Source organism: Dipteris shenzhenensis, chromosome 24, assembly GCF_047967505.1.
Source record: "Dipteris shenzhenensis isolate YYH24624 ecotype China chromosome 24, Dip_SZ_1.0, whole genome shotgun sequence".
NCBI classification, from domain to species: Eukaryota; Viridiplantae; Streptophyta; class Polypodiopsida; order Gleicheniales; family Dipteridaceae; genus Dipteris; species Dipteris shenzhenensis.
Genome location: NC_141619.1, coordinates 48,086,075 through 48,107,122, shown reverse-complemented (window position 1 = coordinate 48,107,122; position 21,048 = coordinate 48,086,075). Strand labels below are relative to the sequence as shown.

Sequence of the window (21,048 nt, the reverse complement as noted above, 5' to 3'; positions counted from 1 at the left end):
CCCTCATCATAGACCTCTGGAACCATTGTCTATGAGACCGAGATGCAGATCCCTACGCTCCGTCCTACTACAAGGGACCACACCTCCGGACCTCTCCTCGGGAGGAGTTTGTGTCGTCGTCTAATGTCCGATGTTGAGAACATATGCTCCTAAATCAAAAGGAAGTCCACTGCCCACCCTACCAGTGCCCTCTGCAGCTCTTGCCAAAGGATCAGGTACTGCGATTGACTACGAGCGTGGTCATGGAGCCCGTGCACGTTCCAACTCACTATGGTCCAGCTTATGAGGGTAGGGATGCAGAAAACAAGGCTCTCCTGTGAGTGGGTGCGTGTTCTAGAAAGACCACCTTATGTGACTTTGCCGGGGGTTTTGAGGGTGAGTAGTCTATGTCTGTACGTTGGCGTACTAGGGTGGATACTGGCTCAATGCCAACCTTCCATGTCCACTTCATCATGAAGGAGACTTCCACCCCGAACAACTCCGCACACTTCTTGAGTGGCTAGTAGTAGCCTAATCAACCTTTGCCTCGAGCGGCGATCTGATAACTCTTACGGCCAAACCACACATTGGCTTCTCCCGCATGAAGCACAGCTGAAACTTCACCTCAGCACCATGGGTGTGCCAAAGGTCCAATCCCTACGGCCCCATCCACTCATCCATCATGCGTGAAATCTGATCTCCCAGCATAGCCTCAAACACGATTGGGGACCACTTCTCCAATCCTGTGGAGGCGAAATCGAATCTCCAAATTGGGTGTGTATGGGAGCCCACTACGCTGATCAAACCCCCTTTTCGGGGCTGCAAGATCACAAGCGTTATATCCAAGGGTAGAGGGTAAGAGTCCGAAATCTCAAGATAATTTGAGGGTCCCAATCTACAGAAGTCCCGCGGTAAGGGACACCTAGGCTGGAATTTGGGAGCTGCTGATCGGGAGGATGAGCCCCTTCCTTCTGGCTCCCCCTCGAATGGAGAGAGGGGACAGGATGCTGTGATGAGGAAGCAGAAGGGAGCGTTGTCTTACCCTTGCCCGCTGGCAGGGGAGTCAAGGCAAGGGAGGGTGGGGAGGATGAAGAACCTGCTAAGGAAGTGGAGGGGGGGGTGGAGGTGGGAGGGGGGGGGCGGGTGGTCAGGTTGACCATAGCAGGAGGACTGAGGGGGAGGAAGCGGGGAAGGAAGGGGGGGGAGTGGAGAGGGAGAGGGATCTCGGGGGGGCGGCAAATCTAGTTAGACTCCTTGAAAGGTACCAAGGTATTCAACAAATTGGATTTAAAGTCAGGACATCATCAAGTTCGCGGCCTTGGCTGCGGAAAAAATCTCTGGCTAGGTGACCCATCTGTTTGCAACGGAGACATTGTTGAGGTAACCTAGAAATCTTCACTTGCTGGCAAAGTGTATCCCCTTCAAGGGTCTCTAGGAGGATCAACTCCGGGCTCTCAACCACCAGTCTAATCATGGGGACCTGTCATCTGCTACCATTGATGCGGCCGATTCTGGGGGAGACTCCAGTACAGTGCCAAATGCTCCACCAATGGAGGCGAGGATGGCTCGATATTCCTTTGGGAGCCCCGGGAAGCCGAACGTAACCGGAAAATGGCGAACATGGTGTGTCGTGTCCATGTCCTCCACTGTAAAGCCATGGTACCAAGGGAAGAGGTACACCAAATGTGGGCCAAGGAGGATGGGGCTCTACTCCACAAGTGTCGAGGCAGTATCGGGGGAGCTCACCTGGATGAGGAAGACACCGCTTCCATAGATGGTGACCTCCTGAATGTGGTCACCCTCTAGTGCCAAGCTCGCCTGGATCCACCCTCGCACCTGTCTCCTTGTGGTTGTAAGGCCCACAATCCTGCCCACGTTCGCCTTGTTCTGGAGGGATTGAATTGCTTGCTGTACCGATTGCTTGTTGGTTGGGGAGGAAGGACCTTAACGGCTGTGGGACTCGAGGGTGCTACCATAGAGCCCCTTTGGCCGGACCAAGGGTCACCACCAAGATTTTCTTTCTCGGAACAAGCACAAACTCTCTCGCTGCAGGGAGGGAAAATATGAAATTCAAGGTCAGGCAGAGAGATGTCAGAGGAGGAGGCGGAGAAGAGGCGAGGAGGGGAGTGGGCTGAGGGAGGGCGGTGGGGGATGGCATGGAAGAGGGGGCGAAGAGGCGGGGGGGAAGAGGTGGAGAAGGTGGGAAGGAGGAGGCAAGGAAGGCAAGAGGTGGCGGGGGGGCAGTGGAAGGAGGAGGGGGGGGGGCTACGCGAGGCGGAGGAGAAGATGGCGGGAGGAGGCCGAAGAGAAGGCGGGGGTGGAAGAAATGGCGGGGGGGGCAGAAGATTAGGCGGAGGAGATGGCGGCAGAGTAGGCAGAGGGGAGGAGGCAGGAGGAGGAGGAGATGGCAGGAGGGAGGCCAAGGAGATGGCGGAGGGCGGAAGAAATGGCGGGGGGGAGGAGCCGACGGAGGGGAGGCAGAGGAGGCTGGCGGGGGGGCGGCGGAGGAGGCTGCGGGAGGGAAGAGATGGCGGGGGCAGCAGCTGGCTCCTTATCCGCTCCAACTGAAAAAGTGATGGTAAAGTTGTGTGACAATGGGTTACATGAGGAGGGTTAAGAGCTTGATAGGCTGAGTGCTAGCAGCGACCTTGAAGCCAGGCCTAACCAATGTTAGATGAGATCCTCTTGTCTCTCCTCAGTCGTCTATTGGAGTTGGTCCTGTAGATGGCATATATACGTGAGCCACTTGGATGGACAACGGACCATTGGTAGGCGGCCACACATTGACAGCACGATGTATTAGTTTTTTCTCGTCACCGAACTCAGCCTTGGGTATGGATGGCCCCCTTAGCTTTCATTTTATCTGGTTATTTTTCAGTCTCATAGACCCTTTTGCCTTTCATAGATATTAATAAACTTTCTTTCTTTCTTCCTCTCTCCATTTTTGTGGGTGGAGGCTGGCCAAAGACACGAATTTATCATTGTAATCTAACAAACTATTGAGGAGGAAAAGAAAAGATAGGACAAAGCATGTATTGGACCTCATTTTTACAACGGATGAGCGCAGCCCCAAAATCTTTGCAAGGAGGAGCTTAGGCTTGCTGTTGTGCAAATTTACGAGTTGGACAGCCTGCTTCAGTTAGAGTTTATTCTAGCTGCAGATATAAGAACCAGTGATAAAGGCACTAACTTCAAGTTCCAATGGAGACATTGTTTGGATTGTCTTCCTTTTTAATCGCTCTGATTTTGTTTCCATGGTTTTCATTGGAATCATGAATTGTTGTCTCCTACCATCTCATCCTGGGTCTACAAAGGGTGTTTCCAATGGTGTGCTTTGTCTCCTTGTTGTGTGCTTCTTGGTTTGGAGATTCTAGAGCTTTCCTAAGAGTGTTGAAACGGGATGATAGGATCATGTTTTGGGCTATGTTATGTTATTGGACCTAAAGTATGAGCTTATAATAGGCTGATAAGCTTTTCTTTTGGGATATTGTTTATGGTTTGTGAGGATGATCCACCTTGTTGTTCATCGTGTTTTGTTATAAAAATCTTGCACTGTCAGGTATTTTTGGTTTTGGGAATCGACATAAGCTTTTCTTTGTGTCAGATGCATGTTGACGAGGCGGGATTGTCCTCATGGTTCACTATGGAGAACTGCAGTTAGTGTGTTCAATGGTATTCTTCTGCAGGACCTCAGTGATATTTCATCCTTGAAGCAGCCTGTCAAGGCAGAGCATGGCATGTTACCACGTGGACCAGGCAGACCACGCTTTTGGAAAGAACTAGCTGAAGTTTATGAGACCTTCCTCGTTGGCTCCTGTGGTCGTGCGGTTAGTGTACCACTAGAGGGTGTTTCTGAGGATACATTGAGGGCTGATGAATCACTGGAACGAGATGTACTTGATGTTTTGTGCAATAAAGTTTTAAAGTCATGCCAAGATGCTCCTTTAGAGGTAGCATCATTATTTACTCTGTGGTTTCAAATTGAAAGGCTATCATTTTGTTTGGAATATTTTCCTGTCTGTGAAGGTATATGCAATTTGAATCTGTCTTGTGGTCTGTTGTTTGCAGGTGATTGGGAGGCTTATTGATGTATTAGATCGGTGTGCATCTCGTACATCAGCTTTGCCACTAGAAAGTGCAGAACTTCTACCTCCCCATTGTAGCCGATTTTCACTAGTTTGTTTACAGACATTATTTAATCTTTGCAGGTGCTAACCTTTTATTTCTTAGCACTATATTCTCTCCCTTTACGGCTTGATCTATTACTTTATGGCTTTAATTATTTGCAGACTGTATTTGTTGTAGACAAGTTGGGAAGCATTTTTCTTTGTATGTGCCGCTCCAAAAGCAGGAGATTAAAATATTGGAGAAAGGGGATTGTGATAGCGTTACAGATTACAAAAATTCAAGAACTCCTTTGTATTAGTGCTTTAGAATGGATGTTGTACTGTTTTTGGCTCTTGATGCCCCTTTTCCTCTTCATTATATGCATGCAAGTTTAGAAAATTCTTGATTACCATGCTTTTTTGTCATGCTTTTTTGTCAGGAACCTCGTGAGGGAGGAGAGTTAGAGAAAGGGTCAGAATAACGGAAGGTTGAGAGAGAGAGAGAGAGAGAGAGAGAGAGAGAGAGAGTTTATTAAAGTCTTCGAAAGACCAAGGGGTCTATGAGACTGAAAAATCCTGATACAAACAAGCTGTGTGTGTAGAGCTACTAAACGAGCGTCCACTCCAATGCAGATAGAAAAGCCTGATAGAATGGGCAAAAGGGTGGAGCTACTAAGCGAGCATCCTAACCCATGCTAGAGAAAAGTGTGTAGACATAGTCAATGATATCATAATACATGTCACCCTAGTCATAAAACATTTATGGCATCAACATCTCAGTGAAAGATACAGTCTAATCAAACGTCAAGACACACCCGATGATGGACTAGATAGTGTAGGCAAGAAGCCCGTGATAGATCGTTGTCTGCTATCTAGATGAGAGGTTTGTCGAGCCCTCCTGGTAGCTATCCGATGCCCTATGAGCGCCACGGTGACCCCTGTCGGGCGTACCCCATGTCTAAAAATTGAAGAAATGTTGGTGAGTGTGATCTATGTGTCTATCCTCTGTCGGGTGTGCCGCATCTCTATCTTAGGGTCCTTGTGTCTCGTACTATCTGTGGCCGGGGGGGGGGTAACATGCTCCGACTGGAAGAACTCTGTGATCATACTCTCGGATGGACCAGGTAAGGCCCCCCGCTCTTGTCTCCGTGATCTGATGAGAGGCTCCCTATGTCGGACCGCCTCGTGAATGAAAGCGTCCAAGCATCTGTGGTTTGGGTATGATATGAATCTGGAAAGGCCCTCGAATCCGTCTTTGAACAGGCATTGGTATCGTCCACGGATCTCATAGTAGAGTGGGCAATGGAATACGAAGTGCTCCTTTGATTCCACCTCATGTCGGTCACATAGTCAGCAGATGTGACTCTCTCTAGGATCCCATCTGCTCGCCCACTCTCGATATGAAGTTGGTGTGATGACACACGGAACTATCCAATGGCAATCTTGAGTGAGTGTGGTAGGTGGATCTGGGTGTACCCTGGTGGGAGAATGAAACCCTTGTCAGAAATGTGCAAGTAGTGGTGTCGATCGAAACTTAGCTTCACAGTATGCTTTGTATGTACCATCCAGGTCCTGAATGTGTGTAGTTGTAAGAGATCCTCCCGAATGACTGGGTTGAACTCGTTGCCCCGAAACGGGACAAACGGGGCATCAATGCTGCACTGAAAGGGGGGCAGTCTGTCTATATGGAAACCCAATCTCTCAAACCATTTGCATGTGTGTGCGTATCCAACATCTCTGATCACCCCTAGCTACCAATGCCATAGAAGTTGCTAATGCCAACCAAGGTAGCCTATGTTGCCTTGCAGTACAGGAGCCGTATACTTGCATGTGATATAGATAACTACAATGGGGGATAGCGCATCTAACTGCACTGGGGAAGCCTTGAACTCAGCTTGAATGATCTGATGAGGGACAGATGGCTTGCTACGGATCATCTGTGATAACAAGAGAACCTGTAATATCTCCACTCGAGTCCACTCTGTCGGATAGATCTGCCCCTAGCAAATGCTGCTGTACATGCCCCTGGTCAAACCAATGAGTCAAAAAGGAGTACCTTGGTCCGTGGGTCCTGAAAATGTGAATGGAAGCACTGTCTCCCCAAACAGGCAAGGAAGGCGTATCCTCTACTCAGACGAGCTTGCATCACTGGCCTCATCGTGAAAATAGGTCTAGAGAATAGAAACCCCATGTAATTGTATGATGAGACAATCTCAATTGGTGCCCCGTCAAACGTGAAGTGCTCTATGTGTGCGGCTGCCCTGGAGGTGTTGAAGATCATAACCTTGCTTTTTACAAGGTCGACGTTGTGTGGACAAAAATGTAAATATGTTTTTTACTTGTTGCATGTTGCAGTGTAGGTGCATGGCTATGTATATAGCTAGTTGGTGGTGGTATTGAGCTCTAGGCTCTCCTAAAAGGACTCTACACTGATGTACAGATGGTAGAGGCTTCTACAGGAACTTCTGGGAAATGATGAGATGTGAGTATGGGAGCACCGAGCTTTCCAGAGGTTTTGGTATCCAGTGTGTGTGGTCTGGGTGGGAGTGTCATGTCTGCATGAAATGTCTCGAAAATCGTGTCTTCCCGTATTCCTGTGAGAAGGCTTTTGGTGTGTCCATTTGTGTTCACATGCAAGCTATGCATGTGTGTGAAAATAATAGTAAAATATGGAGAAAAAGGTCCAAATGTGCACATTTGTGTTGGGGGGCTATGATTTTATGTGACAGTTTATGTGGATGGGGAGGACTTTGATACTTTGGTTAAGGTGGCTGGATAAGCATGCACGTGGCTACGTAATAGGAAAGGAAGCCTCTAGTTGTGAGCTGGTGGGACGTGAAGACGGTAACTATGAAGGTGGCACAAGGATCCTGGACGGAGGGGGATTCGGTTTAGAAGCTTCACGTGAAGAAAAAGCTCTTCTGGATGAAGGAGCAGGTGAAGGGAGCTCAGAGGCAGCGAGGAGAGGCAGAATTCGACGGGTTGGTAGGAAGATAGAGAAGGCGACCTCTGTGAGCGACAGGAAAGCGGCAGCTCTATTGAAGGGGAGAGCTTCTGAAGCTAGCGGGTCGCAAAGATGAGCATTGCAAGAGGATGGGTGTCGCGTTGACTATTTACGTGAAGTCCTGGAGGACTATGATGACGTAGGTGCTTGGTGATCAGCAGAGCTACTTCTTTACATGAGATAACAATTGGAGAAGAGCTTGAAGAGTGGAGCGCAGGTCACTGCAGCTGATGTAGGAAGCCCAGAACTTAGGGGAAAGGATGGCGCAGAAGTAAAAAGAGACCAAGCGCTGAGAAGCAAGGAGTCGAGGGACTGGAGTTGGTGAGGAGCCCGAGAGGGATTCTGGGTTGAAGGTGGCTGCAACAGTGAGCTGGATATTAAAGGATCATGGGCTCATAGCGCAGAAGGTGACGGAAGTTACGTGAGTAAGGGAGCAAGGAAGAGAGCAGCTATGGCAACGCAATCACACGTTGCATGGTTCTGGAGGGAGGCCAAAATATACACGATATAAGAGGACTGCGTTGGAGAGGGAGTTTGGAGAATTGGGGGCGTCGCTCTTTGTAGGTTGGAGATGAAAGGCGACGGGATCTGGGAGAGATTTGAGTGGGAGAAGGAGTCGATAATGACATGATCATCATTCTCATTATCATCATCATAATAATCGTCATCATCATGTCAGGTTGGCTTTGACCAATACAATAGAACAGCGAGGGGGACCCCACAAGGGTGTAGATGTCGGGGGGGCTCGAGGGGGAGGCGGGGCTGTGCCGATGTGTAGCCAGTGATGGAGCGCTGGCAGCTATTTGTGGCCTATGCCTGTCTCGGTGACAAGGGCTACTGTAACCCCTATGGGTTAAGCCCCAGGTTTGAATAGGATGGGAGGTCTAGCGGGTCACAGAGAGAGAGAGAGAGAGAGAAAGAAAGAAAGAAAGAAAGTTTATTAAAGTCTTCGGGAGACCGTGAAGGTCTATGAGACTAAAGATAACTGATACAATGAGCATAACAGTGGCGGTCTCAAAACGGGCCAGCCAACCGTTTCTACAAAAGAGAGAGAGAGAGAGAGAGAGAGAGAGAGAGAGATTTCATTAGAGTCTTTGGAAGACCGATGGGTCTATGAGATTGAAAGAAAACCTAATACAAATCACAGTAAAGGTGGAGCTACTGAAATGAGCATCATCACCCGTGCTGAATCCTAAGTCTAATCATACATAATCAAATACATCTGGATGTAACAATGAAAAGAAAATGACTGGAGCGGAGCGGAATCCTCTGTTATGTCATGTCGCTCTGGTTGGTGCATAGACGGTGATGGGATGTTGGCGCCTGTCAAGGGGTGCCGTGCGTCTCGGTCTCCTGGACGAGGCTCGACGCAAGACCAAAGCCACTGTGACTCCCGTGGGACGTATCTCGGGTCTAAACAATGACGGGAGGTCCCCCAGAGTGATGTGTGTGTCCCCTCGATGTCTCATGTGTCGTGTTGCGGTCGTCAAGTCGGGGTCTCTGTCACGTCTGCGGCTAGAGACTGGACGATCAATGTCACTCGATGGGAAGAACTCTGTGATCCTGCTCTGAGAGGTGTCTGATGATGTGGCCAAGCCCCATTGCCTGAGTAAGTACTCTCTGTGTCGGACCCCCTCCTGAATGAAGGCCGCGAGGCATCTCTGATCTGGGTAGGCAAGGAATCTGGAAAGGAGCCCGGAGCCGTCTCTGAAGAGGTAGTGGTAGCGACCTCGGATCTCGTAGTACTCTAGGCACTTGAAAATAAAATGCTCCTCCGACTCAACCTCCTGACAGTCGCACAATATGCATAAGCGATGCTCCCTAGGAATCCCCTCTGCTCTGCCGCTCTCTATGCGGAGGCGGTGTGATGATACCTGAAACTGTCCGATGGAGATCCGTAGTGAGTGAGGCATATGAAGCTCAGTGTACCCCGGTGGTGTGATGAATCCCTCCTCGGAAATACGAAGACATTAATCTTTGTAGAAAGTCAGCTTCACTGGAAGCTCCCTCGGCTCGAACCAGGTCCTAAAGGTGTGTAGCTGCAGTAGATCCTCTCGAATGACCTGGTTGGTGTGTGGCCCGATCGGGATAATGGGTGAGAGTACTGGAGGGGCATCTAAACTGTATTGAACCTTTGCAACCTTTGCATTTATTGACTTCCATACAGGCTTATAGATTGATATTACCTCCTCCATGGATTGCTCATCATGCAAATTCTCTTTGGCATCTAAATGAGTCTTTATCTTGGTGGAAAGCAAAATTGAAATTGATATGGAAGTTGAAAATGCCATTAAAGCAGAGACTCTTTTTCTGGAGATGCATTGTTGGAATTTTTCCAGTGGGAGTGAAATTGGCTCAAAGAAGGATTGCTCCCTCTCTTTGTCCAAGATGTCATCATGTTCCTGGGAGTATTCAGCATTTATTCTGGTTTTGTTCATATTCCAGAGACCTTCTTGACAAGATATCCTATTTCTTATCTCTCAGATTTGCACACACAGGTTCTCCAGGTTTTTTTGGATGTTTGGCACCTTATCAGCTTCTTTGTCCTGGTATTCTATTTTCTTCCATTGGATCAGATACTGGCATTATGGACCCTATGGCTTCAGCGAAATCATGCATTTTTGAATTCATCTCTTCAGCACCCTTATGAGTTCTTCCGGGCCTCATTGCGCCAGTCCTTATATGATGCCCTGCATGAGGAGGATTTGGATGTCTCTTGTATTGAGCTTTTCTTTTACTGGTTTTGATGGATAGGGCATTGGCTCTTTTTTGGAGCACTGCCTTGTTGTAAAATGGATGTTTCATAATATAATGTTCTTAGTTTCACAAAAAAAAAAAAGTGTGTGTGAGAGAGAGAGAGAGAGAGTTTAGTAAAGTCTTCTGAAGACCAATGGGTCTATGAGACTGAGAAACCAGATACGAACAAGCTGAAAGAGTGGAGCTTCTAATTGAGCATCAACACCCATACAAAGAGCTAAAAGAAGAACATGTTACATAGTCATATTAGAATAATAGTCTTGTACATCATCACTATCATCATCATCCTCATCATTAGATCAATTGTCAACAGAATACAAAGTGAAATATGCTCCAATGTTTTTGTGGTCTCCCCTCGTCAAGGGTGGGGGAGCAAGAGCATAAAATGAGAGAATGAATGAGAAAGAAAGAAAGAAAGAAAGAAATTTTATTAAAGGTCCACGAAAGGCCATACATGGCCTATGGGACACAAAATCATCCGAAAGGAAAATACATCATCAACGATGCGCCAACTAGGTGGCCTCATCGTAATACAGCTAAGATGCCAAAAATGGCTACAAAAATCCTTGATACAAAATGAAATGAAATAGAGTACCAAAAATGCCTAGATACAAAATGTAAAATATGAAATATGAGGAACATCGTCTTCCCTAAGGGGTCTGTGATCCAAAGAAATGATGGAAGTCATGGCCATCGACCATGCCTCCTGCCCTGAGTGTGAAGATCTGGGCAAGTGTCAAGTGGGCTGCTGGCGGTGCCAAGTCTCCATGGAGCAATCTCCTTCGAAAATCTGCCATCATCCTCCGTCGTCTAGAAATAAAGCGACGGGTACGGCCTCTATGTAAGATCATCCTGCGGTGCTGCCGGATCATGTCATATGTACATCCTCGGGGTGGAACCATCGGTGCTCTCTGGCAAGATGGGCTATCTCTGTGCTCATGGTCCTGCGCCTCGTCCTGCTCCTCATGAATAACCAGGTCTCTGGCAGGGATGCGACGGTGCTCTCTGAGGAATCTCTCTCTGTATCTAGTGATCTCCCTGATGAACAACGCTAAGCAATACTGATCCTCATACTCCATAATCCGAGAGAGAGGTCCAAATCCGTGCCCAAATAAATAGTGAAATCTGCCACGGATCTCATAATATAAAGGGCATCTGCAAACAAAGTGCTCCTCAGTCTCCACCTCCCCCATAGTGCAACAAGGGCATATCCTAGTCTCTCGCCTGGGTCTATGTCCGGTAGTTGTACGACGCATCCTGCCGGCCTCAACGTCTAATCTGTGGGAAGATACCCTAAGCTGGCCCAAGGCAATCTTGAGTGAGTGCGACATATGAACGCCGATATATCCTGGGGATATGATGAAGCCATCCTCTGAAATCCTGAGAAAATGGTCACGATATGTGGCCATCTTCGTAGGAAGCTCCGTGGGATGAACCCAAGTGCGAAACGTGTGTAGCTGCAACAAATCTACCCTGATAACCTGACTGAGCTCATGTCGAGTGAGAGGGAGGCGAGGGGCATCTATGCTGTATCGAAATGGTGGCAGCCTATCCATATCCAAGCCCAACGAGGTGAGCCATGTGGAGAGTGTGTGGTACCAACAAAAAGTATGACCTCTCTCTGCTAACATCTGCGAGGATGTCAGTGCTAGCCACGGTAATCGTGCTCTGCCTGCTGCTGAGTCTCCGAGCGCCCTGATCCTATGCAAGTATGTAACTGACTGAAATGCTGCATCTAGCGCTAGGGGTGTAGCTCCGAACTCTGCGAGCATAATCTGATGCGGTACCATGGGCTTCCCTCTGATCAATCTGGAGAACATGATGATCTGTAACCTCTCTACTCGTCTCCAATCTGCAACACTGAGATCTCCTGCCCAAAAGGGGCTAGCATACATGGCTGCAGGTCTCACCAGCGTATCGAAAAGTAAGGACTTCGTGTCGGGATGCTGAAAATGTGACTGTGCACACTGCCTCTCGAGAAGAGCCAAGGCGGCATACCCTCTACTGATCCTATCTCGTGCTGCATGCGTCATGGTGAAGACTGGACCTCTAAATGTGGCACCCAAATATGTATACTCCCTGACTAGCTCCACCTCCTGCCCATCAAATGTGAAAGAGAACTCGCCTCTCCTATAAACCTGGTATGATGTGTTGAAGACCATGACTTTGGTCAGAGAGAGAGAGAGAGAAAGAAAGAAAGAAAGAAACTATTATTATCGTCCTCTGGGGGCCTGAAATCAACCCATGGGACCCAATGGAATGTTACAAAAAGTCTCCTTCTTTGAAGAAGGGTGGAGTGGACAGCTAGCATGTTGCTACCTGTGTAATACATTGGTCACGGTATGCAAGGACCTTGGTAATGTAATTGCCCAAGGCTGCGAGGTGAGGATGGGAAAGCAAGCTCTCCAAACTGTTGTGATGCTGCGTGACATTGCTGAAATCTTCTCTTAGATGCTCATATCGCGGACATGTCAAAAGAACATGTGCCTCATTTTCCACTTCATCTAGTTGCATGGCTGGCAAAGTCTTTGTTCCCTTGATACTCCTTCCCATGCTTTTTTCTCCACTTCTAGGGAGTGTGATCGAGTTCGGATGATTGCGATGCTTCTTCTTGCCGTGAGAGAGATAGGTGTGCACATATATTTTTATGCTTTGTTCTCTTTCTGAGAGTATGTGGTCCAATAGTTGGGGTTGATATTCTCACAATAATATTCATATTTGGTCCTTTTCTTGGCTGATTGCCATTTACTGTGTAGTGCTTCTAAAAGGGCTGTAGAAAATGTCCTTTTCTCCTCTTCCCTTGGCATTGCATCTAGGTAAGAAGCAACTTCCCATCTTTGGAACCAGCCTTTAATGTCATACCCCCATCCAGATGATAGCATCTTGCTCGTGTTTGTTTTTTGAGGTCTCTTGCTTGCCTCCCATGCTCTCTTTGGTAGCCTCCTCTTTATATATTTGAAAACTCTTTCCAGTGCTCTCAGCTCAATGGATCTGCAACCGGTTTCAAGAAGCAAGATCGGGGCTAGGAGGTTAATCGCATATGCAATGAACTCAGTGCATAGTCCCTCGTGATCCTTTGCTCGACCATTATGAAGTTTCATTACGGCATCCTTTACTCCCCTCCTAGTGAAGAGGGTGCAGGATGTGGGACGTGGCATATGTGATAGGTTAGGGGCTGGCTGATTTGGGATATCATAGAGCGTGTGTGCATAATTAGAAAGAAAGAAAGAAATTTTATTAAAGTCTTCGGGAGACCGTGAAGGTCTATGAGACTAAAGATAACTAGTACAATGAGCATAACGGTGGCGCTCTCAAAACGGTCCGGCCAACCGTTTCTTCAAAAAAGTTATGAAGGATGGTGTGTCTAGTCTGGTGCAAAAAATGTGTATCTATCTCCAGATGATACAAAAAATGGCACAAAAAAATTGAGTAGAAGGGGGGAGATACAAATATATATATATATGCCTGTGGTGATCGTCAGAGGCCAATCATAGAGGGCCCGTCAAATGGGAGGTCGAAAAACTCTGCGATGGATGATTGGCCTCTGACGTCACGTTTCGAGCTCAGTCGTCGGGGGCGGTAGGAGGCCCTATGTTGAAGAACGAGAGCGACGGTGACCCCGGTACGGTGTGTTGAGAGCATAGAAGGGATGTCATGGACCCGGACGTGTAAGTCTGTCCGCTGGCGTAGCTGTCGTGGTTTGGCTCTCACTCACGTCCGCGTCGTCGGCTAAACTAAGGAGAGGTATCCTGTGACTGGAAGAAATCAGTGATGGGTCGCTGAGTGTCCTCACGCTGTGTGGGCTGCGCATGCTGTTGTGCCCGGAGAGATGCATCTCGGTGGCGGGTCATCTCATGTAAGAAAGCGGCTAGGCACCGCTGGTCCGAGAACTGTAGCATGCGTGTGAGGGGGCCGAATCCGTCGCGGAATAGGCAGTGGTACCAGCCTCGGATGGCATAATAGATAGAGCATGTGAAAGCAAAGTGCTCCTCCGACTCGATCTCCTACAGGTCGCAAAGTGGGCAGATGCGGCCCTCTCGTGGGATACCCTTTGCGCGTCCACTCTCGATCCGTAATCGGTGTGACGAAACCCTAAACTGACCGAGTGAAATCCGGAGCGCATGTGGTAGATGAATCTGTGTTTAGCCCGGGGGCGTGATGAAACCCTCATGTGAGCTCTAGAGGCAGTGTCAGCGATAGCAATCGAGCTTCACAGGAAGCTCGGGATGAAGAAACCAAGTCCTCCAGGTGTGAAGCTGGAGCAGGTCCTCTCGGATGATCTGGTTGACCTCTTGGTCAGTGGGGGAGAAAGAGGATGGTGGAGCGTCGAGGCTATACTGAAAAGGAGGCAACCGGTCCATGTCGAGGCCCAGTCGGGTGAACCAACTGGAAAGGCGTCTATACCAACATCGCTGGTCCCCATCAGCGGATAAGGCCATAGAGGAGGATAGGGCTAGCCAGGCTAGGGGGAAGCGACCGTCAGAAGAGGAGCTGAAGTCCGTGATCCTGTGTAGATAAGTGATAGCCTGGAAGGCTGCATCAAGCTGTATTGGTGAGGCGCCGAATTCTGCTAAGATGATCTGATGAGGTACCAATGGTTTGCTGCGGATCATCTGAGTAAACATCAGTATCTGTAGGCGCTCGACGCGTGCCCACTCTGTGTCTGAAAGGTCGCCCCCCACCATGGGCTGCCGTACATGCCTGCTGGGCAGACCAAGGAATCAAAAAGAAGAGACTTGGTCCGCGGGTCCTGAAAGTGAGAGTGGTAGCATTGTCGCTCCAGTCTGGCAAGGGCGGCATAGCCTCGGCTGATCCTGGCTTGCATGGCCGGGCGCATCGTGAAGATGGGAAATCCACAAAGCAACAGTATACCCTCTGTCTCCTGTGTCTGGCCTCCTCAATGATCCCTGGAAGTGTAAAAATGTGATTGTAAGTCGAGTGATCCGTCTTGAAACCGGCCTGTCCAGATGCCCTGAGGCCTTGTATCTCTGCGCGAGTGCTGACCTCACCATCCAACACTGATGCATAGATCTTGGACATAACTATCTTCGGCTTTGTGGAGGGGTGTGATAGTGTTCAGGGTCCAGGCTCTGGGGAATCCGTGGCAAATAGCTTCATTGAACAACATTGCCAAGATGGGGGCTAGAGTTTTGATACCATAGGCGACAAACTCTGTGCATAGGCCCTCATGATCCTTGACTTGGCCGTTGTGAAGCTTGTGTGCTGCGTGGCATAGCCTCGGTTGATCCTGGCCTGCATGGCCTGGCGCATCGTGGAGATCGGGCCTGAGAATACAACGCCCAGGTATGTATGAGAGTCGACTATCTCAACAGGGTCGCCGGCGAAGAGGAACTGCTCTCGGTGCATATCGGGTCGGGAGGTGTTGAAGATCATGACCTTGGTTTTCCCAAGGTTGACCTTCAAGTCGTGGGTATCACAGAAGATCTGAAGTCCATCCAGGTGTCGCTGAAGACCAGTAGCAGAGGAGGATAGTAGTACTACATCGTCTGTGTATAAGAGAATCTGGATGACAGCCTCCGCAAGAGAGCAGCCTGCGCCTCCGAGTGTCCTGATGGTGGTCTCGAGCTCGTCGATGTAGAGGCCAAATAGAGTCGGTGACAAGGGACATCCTTGTTTGACCCCTATAGTGCTCGTGATCTCTGTGGTCCAGCTGGTACCAATCTTGACCCGGCCCGTCACCCTCTCATAGAGAGCTACTACTGCCCATATAACCTCCGAGTCGTAACCTAACTCCTGCAAGCGTCTGACAAGGTGGGTCCGAGGAACAGTGTCGAATGCCTTGCGGAAATCCACAAAGCAACAGTTTACCCTCTGTCTCCTGTGTCTGGCCTCCTCAATGATCCCTCGAAGTGTAAAAATGTGATCGTAAGTCGAGTGATCCGTCCTGAAACCGGCCTGTCCAGATGCCCTGAGGCCTCGTATCTCTGCGCGAGTGCTGACCTCACCATCTAACACTGATGCATAGATCTTGGACATAACATGTCCAATCATGATGGTCCTATAATTCCCTGGATCCATGGGATCTCCTGCTTTGTGGATGGGTGTGATAGTGTTCAGGGTACAGGCTCTGGGGAATCCGTGGCAGACAGCTTCATTGAACAACGTTGCTAGGATGGGGGCTAGAGTTTTGATACCATAGGTGAAAAACTCTGTGCATAGGCCCTCATGATCCTTGGCTCGACCACACCTGAGTGTCACTGAGTAGTGGGGGGAACCGTCCCTCTAGAAATCTCCGCCAGAAGTCCTTAGAGTTGTTACTGAACAGAATGTTCAGTAGCTCCTCGTTCTGATGCACGAAGTCAATCTGTGCAAACACTCCCTCAGCTGTATGAGAAACGAAAATGAATGGGGCTGGTGCATCTAAAGTCCCCTCCTGATGTGAAACTGTAGTATCTGGGGCTGCAACAACATCCACCTCTAAAGTCTGGATGGCATCTGTCTAAACCGGATCAAGGGTCTCCTCCTAAGGTAAAGGAACCACTCTGACCGCTCTCCAACGTGGTATTGGGAGTGCTGCAGGCTTTGGGCCCCGTGCTGCCCCTGGTGGTCCTGGGGTGCAGGAAGCAGGGCGCCTTGCTGTTCCTGGTAGTCCTGGAGTGCGTGGTACAGGCCGCAGGGGAGGTGCAGACGGGGTAGTACGTGAAGGAGCCGCACCGAAAGACCTCTTGGGTCTTTTTCTCTTCCTTGGGCAAAATCTCTAGCAAAGTTCCTAAGGGTCTTGCAAATCTTGCACTGATCTTGTCTACCTGCAAGGGAGGAAGAAAGTGGGTGGGGGAGAGGAAGGGAGGGGGCAGGATAGGAAGGGAGGGGGCGGGGGGGTTAGAGGAAGGGTGGGGGAAGGGGCGGGGGAGGGAGGGGGTGGGGGAGGGGAGGGAGGAGGGGGGGGGGAAGAGGGGGCGGGGGGGAAGGGGGCAGCCGGCGGGGGGGGGGGGGAGGGAGGGCGGGGGAGGGGGAAGGGGAGGGAAGGGGCGGGGGAGGAGGAGGGGGCGGGGGGGCAGCGGGAGAGGGAGGGCGGGGGAGAAAGGGGGAGGGGGAGGGAGGGGGCGGGGGGGCAGCGAATGGGGGAGAGGGGACGGGGGAGGGAGGGCTTCGGGTGGGGAGAGGGAGGGCAAGGAGGGAGATCACTCAAGTTCCATCTTCCCATTTACACCTACCCTTATCCTATGACCCATGCACCTACCATTCAATGCACTCTAATGCACCCTTTCCCTTTCCTATTGCCCCTGGGACCTAGACACGTGTGTGCACATCTTTAGTACTAATCATTGGCCAATGTTACATAGTTTTGGCGGTACTATTTACACCGCTTGATTGATCATAAATACAAAACATATAACCGCACCATCAAATTGGTGCCTATCAATAATAAGGTTCTAATGACTATTAATTAACTAAATAATCATCTCTCTTGTCATGACAGAAAGAAAGTCTATTAACGTCCACGGAAGACCAACAGGTGTATGGAAGTAAAAAAACCTCTCTAGTACATCTGCTTAGGGAAGGCACATGGTAGCTCCCAGAGAGTGCAAAGAGCAGCTCCAATTATTTAGAGTACCTACGTTATAGCTTGGGAAAACAAAATCAGCCATACATTAGTTTAATATTGAGAGTCTTTTGGCTTAGATTTAAACTCTTTAATGATTGCTATGCCTCCACGATATATTGCCCATTTTCCATCCTTTCTAGCAGCCTTGAGCTTAGCTAATTCCGTTGGCTTATTTTTCAGTTGAGGTCGTGTAAGTTCCTCAACTATCCATATCTTAGTCCCTTTCAATTTGTAAGGTTGTTAGAGAAGCTTGATTTGTAGATCACGTGAGTTGAGCGTAATGATAGCATAGCCATTTGCATGAGGAAATCTACATGGTACATCTGGAAGGCTTTGAAGAAAAGGGCAAAGAGAATTTTGTTTACAAGCTGAAAAAGAGTCTCTATGGCCTTAAGCAAGCACCTAGAGAATGGTATCAGAAGTTTGATGCTTTCATTCGGTCCCAAGGTTTCAAAAGAAGTGAGATTTATCACTGCCTTCCCTGTCTCAATCCTGAGCTCATGAGATAAGACATGCATCTGTCCAATGGCGATCCTCAGTGCATGCGAGACTCCTTTGTCCTCGGGATCTTGGGGTCTGATGATGAATCCCTCCTCCGATACTCTCAGGAAGTGGTCGCGATAGAACTGGGACTTGGTGGGGAGCTATTGATCCCCCCCCAAGTCCGAGATGTATGGGGTTAGAGGAGATCTAACCGTATGATACGATTAATTTCATCTCATGGTGGCGACTCAAGGAGTGCTTCCATGCTGTACTGAAAGGGGGGGAGCTTGTCCATCTGAATACCGTGCGTGGCAAGCCATTGGGATGGATGATTTCAGGGCCAGCCTTGGTTGTCTCCATCGAGGTAACCCAGACTCTATGGACGAATGTCACTGTCTCAAAGATAGCATCAACATGTAGGGATGTCATGGCGAACTTTGCTCGTGGAACTGAAGGCTTACTCGGAATCATCCTAGACCCCATAATCACCTATAGCCGCGCAGCTTTCTTTCACTCTGTCTTTAGTAGATCACTCCCCTAGAAGGATTTTGCATACATGGCAGTCGGTCACACTAGTGTATCGAAGAGCCAGTCCTTTGTCTGTGGGTTCTGGAAGTGTGCTTGGAAGCAATGTCTCTCTAGCCGAGCCAAAGCACTTGGCCCCTCTATGAGTTGTGCCTGGGCTGCATGGGTCATCGTGAAAATGGGTCTTGCGAAGAGTTGCTCCTAAATATGTTTGCGGGAGGCCTCGCGGGCCTATGAGACAGTACAATATCAAAGTGACACATGCTCATACAAGCCACTATGGGCTGAGGCAAAGGGCTCACTAAGACCCGTTGGTGAGTACTATAATGAATTAAACTAAAAAATACAAACATACAAACACAAAATTAAAGTCCAAAGCTAGAGAAAGAAAGTCATATTAATTTCCGCGGGAGGCCTCACGGGTCTATGGGACAAAAGACAAAATGTCAAAATGTTTTACATCATCTGGATCAACCAGAGAGTCGAGGAGTGCACATGGCATCTCAGCTCGATTATTATAACACACCTCTACATACTAAATCTATAAAAACGGCCTTCATTTTGAGACTGAGAATCTTTGGGTTTGGATTTGATTAAAGCTATTCCATCTCGATACACAACCCATTTTACCCATTTTCCAAGTTTACGTGCATCTTTCAATTTGTTGAGCTTGACATTCCTCTGTTTCAGCCGAGTCGAGTGAGTTCCTTGGACATCCAAATCCTTGGGCCCTTCAACTTGTTTGTCTATTGAAGAATCTTAGCTCTTCCTATCCTCGCTCTGAAAAACACTTGTACCTGCATTCTTGTTTGGGAGACAGTTGATATCATTTTTGTTCCACTCTACTTGTGTGGGGAGAGAGAGAGAGAGAGGGAGGGACATAGAGAGAGTGTTAACGTCTTCAAGACACCTTGTGGGCCTATGAGACAAAGTACAATCAATAGAATAGCTCGTACAAGCCGCTATGGGCTGAAACAGGGCCCGCTAACGCCCTTGCTGAGTCTCGAAAATGTCAAGTATCTACGCTACAGCGAGAGGCGTGGTCTTTGTAATCTCTATATCTAGGGGCCATATCAAGGGTTACACCTTGGGTTGGACGGGCTCCTCTGAGTATAGCGGCGATGGGCTGGACCTTTATCGTGCGTGCTCTAGCCATCCTCTGTGTTGTTGGCTCCACTGCTCTGCGCCGTCTCTTTTCATTGATCCATGGTGTCCTCATGTTAGCTATCTCCTCCTCCATCCCAATCTATCTTGGGGCTGACTCAAAGGCATAGAAGTCGTTGACGTGTCTTTGTGCTTGATCAATCTCTTGTGATACTGCCACCTCCTACTATCTGATCTGCTGTACTAGAGTCTCTCTGTGTCGCCGCATCTCTCAAAAAACAGGCCAACACAGACCTAGTCATGGAAGTAGATTAGTCGAGCGAGTGGTCCAAACCCATGTCCCTCTTGTAAGAAGCAGTGGTACCATCCTCGGATCTCATAGTAGGCATGGCAGGTGCATAGAAAGTGCTCCTCTGTCTCCACCTCTGCTAATGTGCATAGTATGCAAATCCACTACTCTCTAGGTGTGCCTACAAGCCTCCTTGCCTCGATCCTGAGCTGGTGAGACGAGACCCGCATTTGTCCTATGGCAATCCTCAATGCATGTGTGACCCATCTATCCTCCAAATATTGGGGCTGGTAATTACTCCCTCCTTTGATGCTCTCAGGAAGTGGTCGCAGTAGAACTAGTGCATAATCAAAACCATCCATACGCACATGGAAAATGACATCCCATCTCGCTTTCTGCAAAATGGGTGTAGCCGCTGTTTGACTTTTTAAATCATGGAAAACCATAGACAGTTCAGGGGTCCATCCAAACTTGGCATTTTTCTATGTGAACTCATACAATGGAGCTGCAATCTTGGCAAAATCTTTAATAAAGCATGTATAGAAATTGATAGAGTCCACAAAGGCACGCAATTGAGTTAGATTCTTAGGCTCTAGCATTTGTTGTATAGCGTGAAATTAAATGGGCTCGAAGCGTATACCATCTTGAAGAATAAGATGATCGAGCAATATATCCACTCGGACACAGAATACGCTTTTAGCAGAGTTGAGTAATGTAGAGTCGCCGTGCATGGCTGCATGTGTCAAAGGAAGCTCCGAGTACGGGGGGGCCTAGTCCCCCGCCTCCTAGCCACGCATATCTCCCCATTGAATCGTGGTGGGAAACTCTTGGTCCACACCCCAAGTTCGTGATGTATAGAGGTGGAGTAGGTTCAACCATTGGATATGGTTGATCTCATCTTGTGGGAACTAGAGGGATGGGGCATCCAAGCTGTATTGAAAGAGGGGGAGGCGATCCATTTGAATACCTTGACTACAAAACCATTTGGATATGTGTGCATACTAGGCTATGATATCCCCCCTCTCGGCTAGTCATTTGGATGACTCTAATGCCAACCTCGGTAGCCTCCAGCTAGGCAAGGCCATGCCTTGTGTAGGTAGTCACTATCTTGAAAACGGCATCAAATTGCAGCCGTGCCATAGAGAACTTTTCTGTATGATCTGATGAGGGCCAAGGAGTTACTCCGAATCATCCTAGATCACCCCCCCAGAAGGGTGCTGCATACATGGCTGTC

General features: G+C 48.8%; 1 protein-coding gene across 1 annotated transcript in view; it reads left to right on the top strand.

Moving 5' to 3' along the window:
• LOC147886702 (ARM repeat superfamily protein) overlaps positions 1–21,048 on the top strand; it is a 296,797-nt gene that overhangs the window by 246,094 nt on the left and 29,655 nt on the right. Inside the window, exons 38-39 of the mRNA XM_087395638.1 lie at positions 3,584–3,929; positions 4,048–4,187. Coding sequence (XP_087251764.1) covers positions 3,584–3,929; positions 4,048–4,187 — 486 coding nt within the window. The remainder of the gene's footprint in view (positions 1–3,583; positions 3,930–4,047; positions 4,188–21,048) is intronic.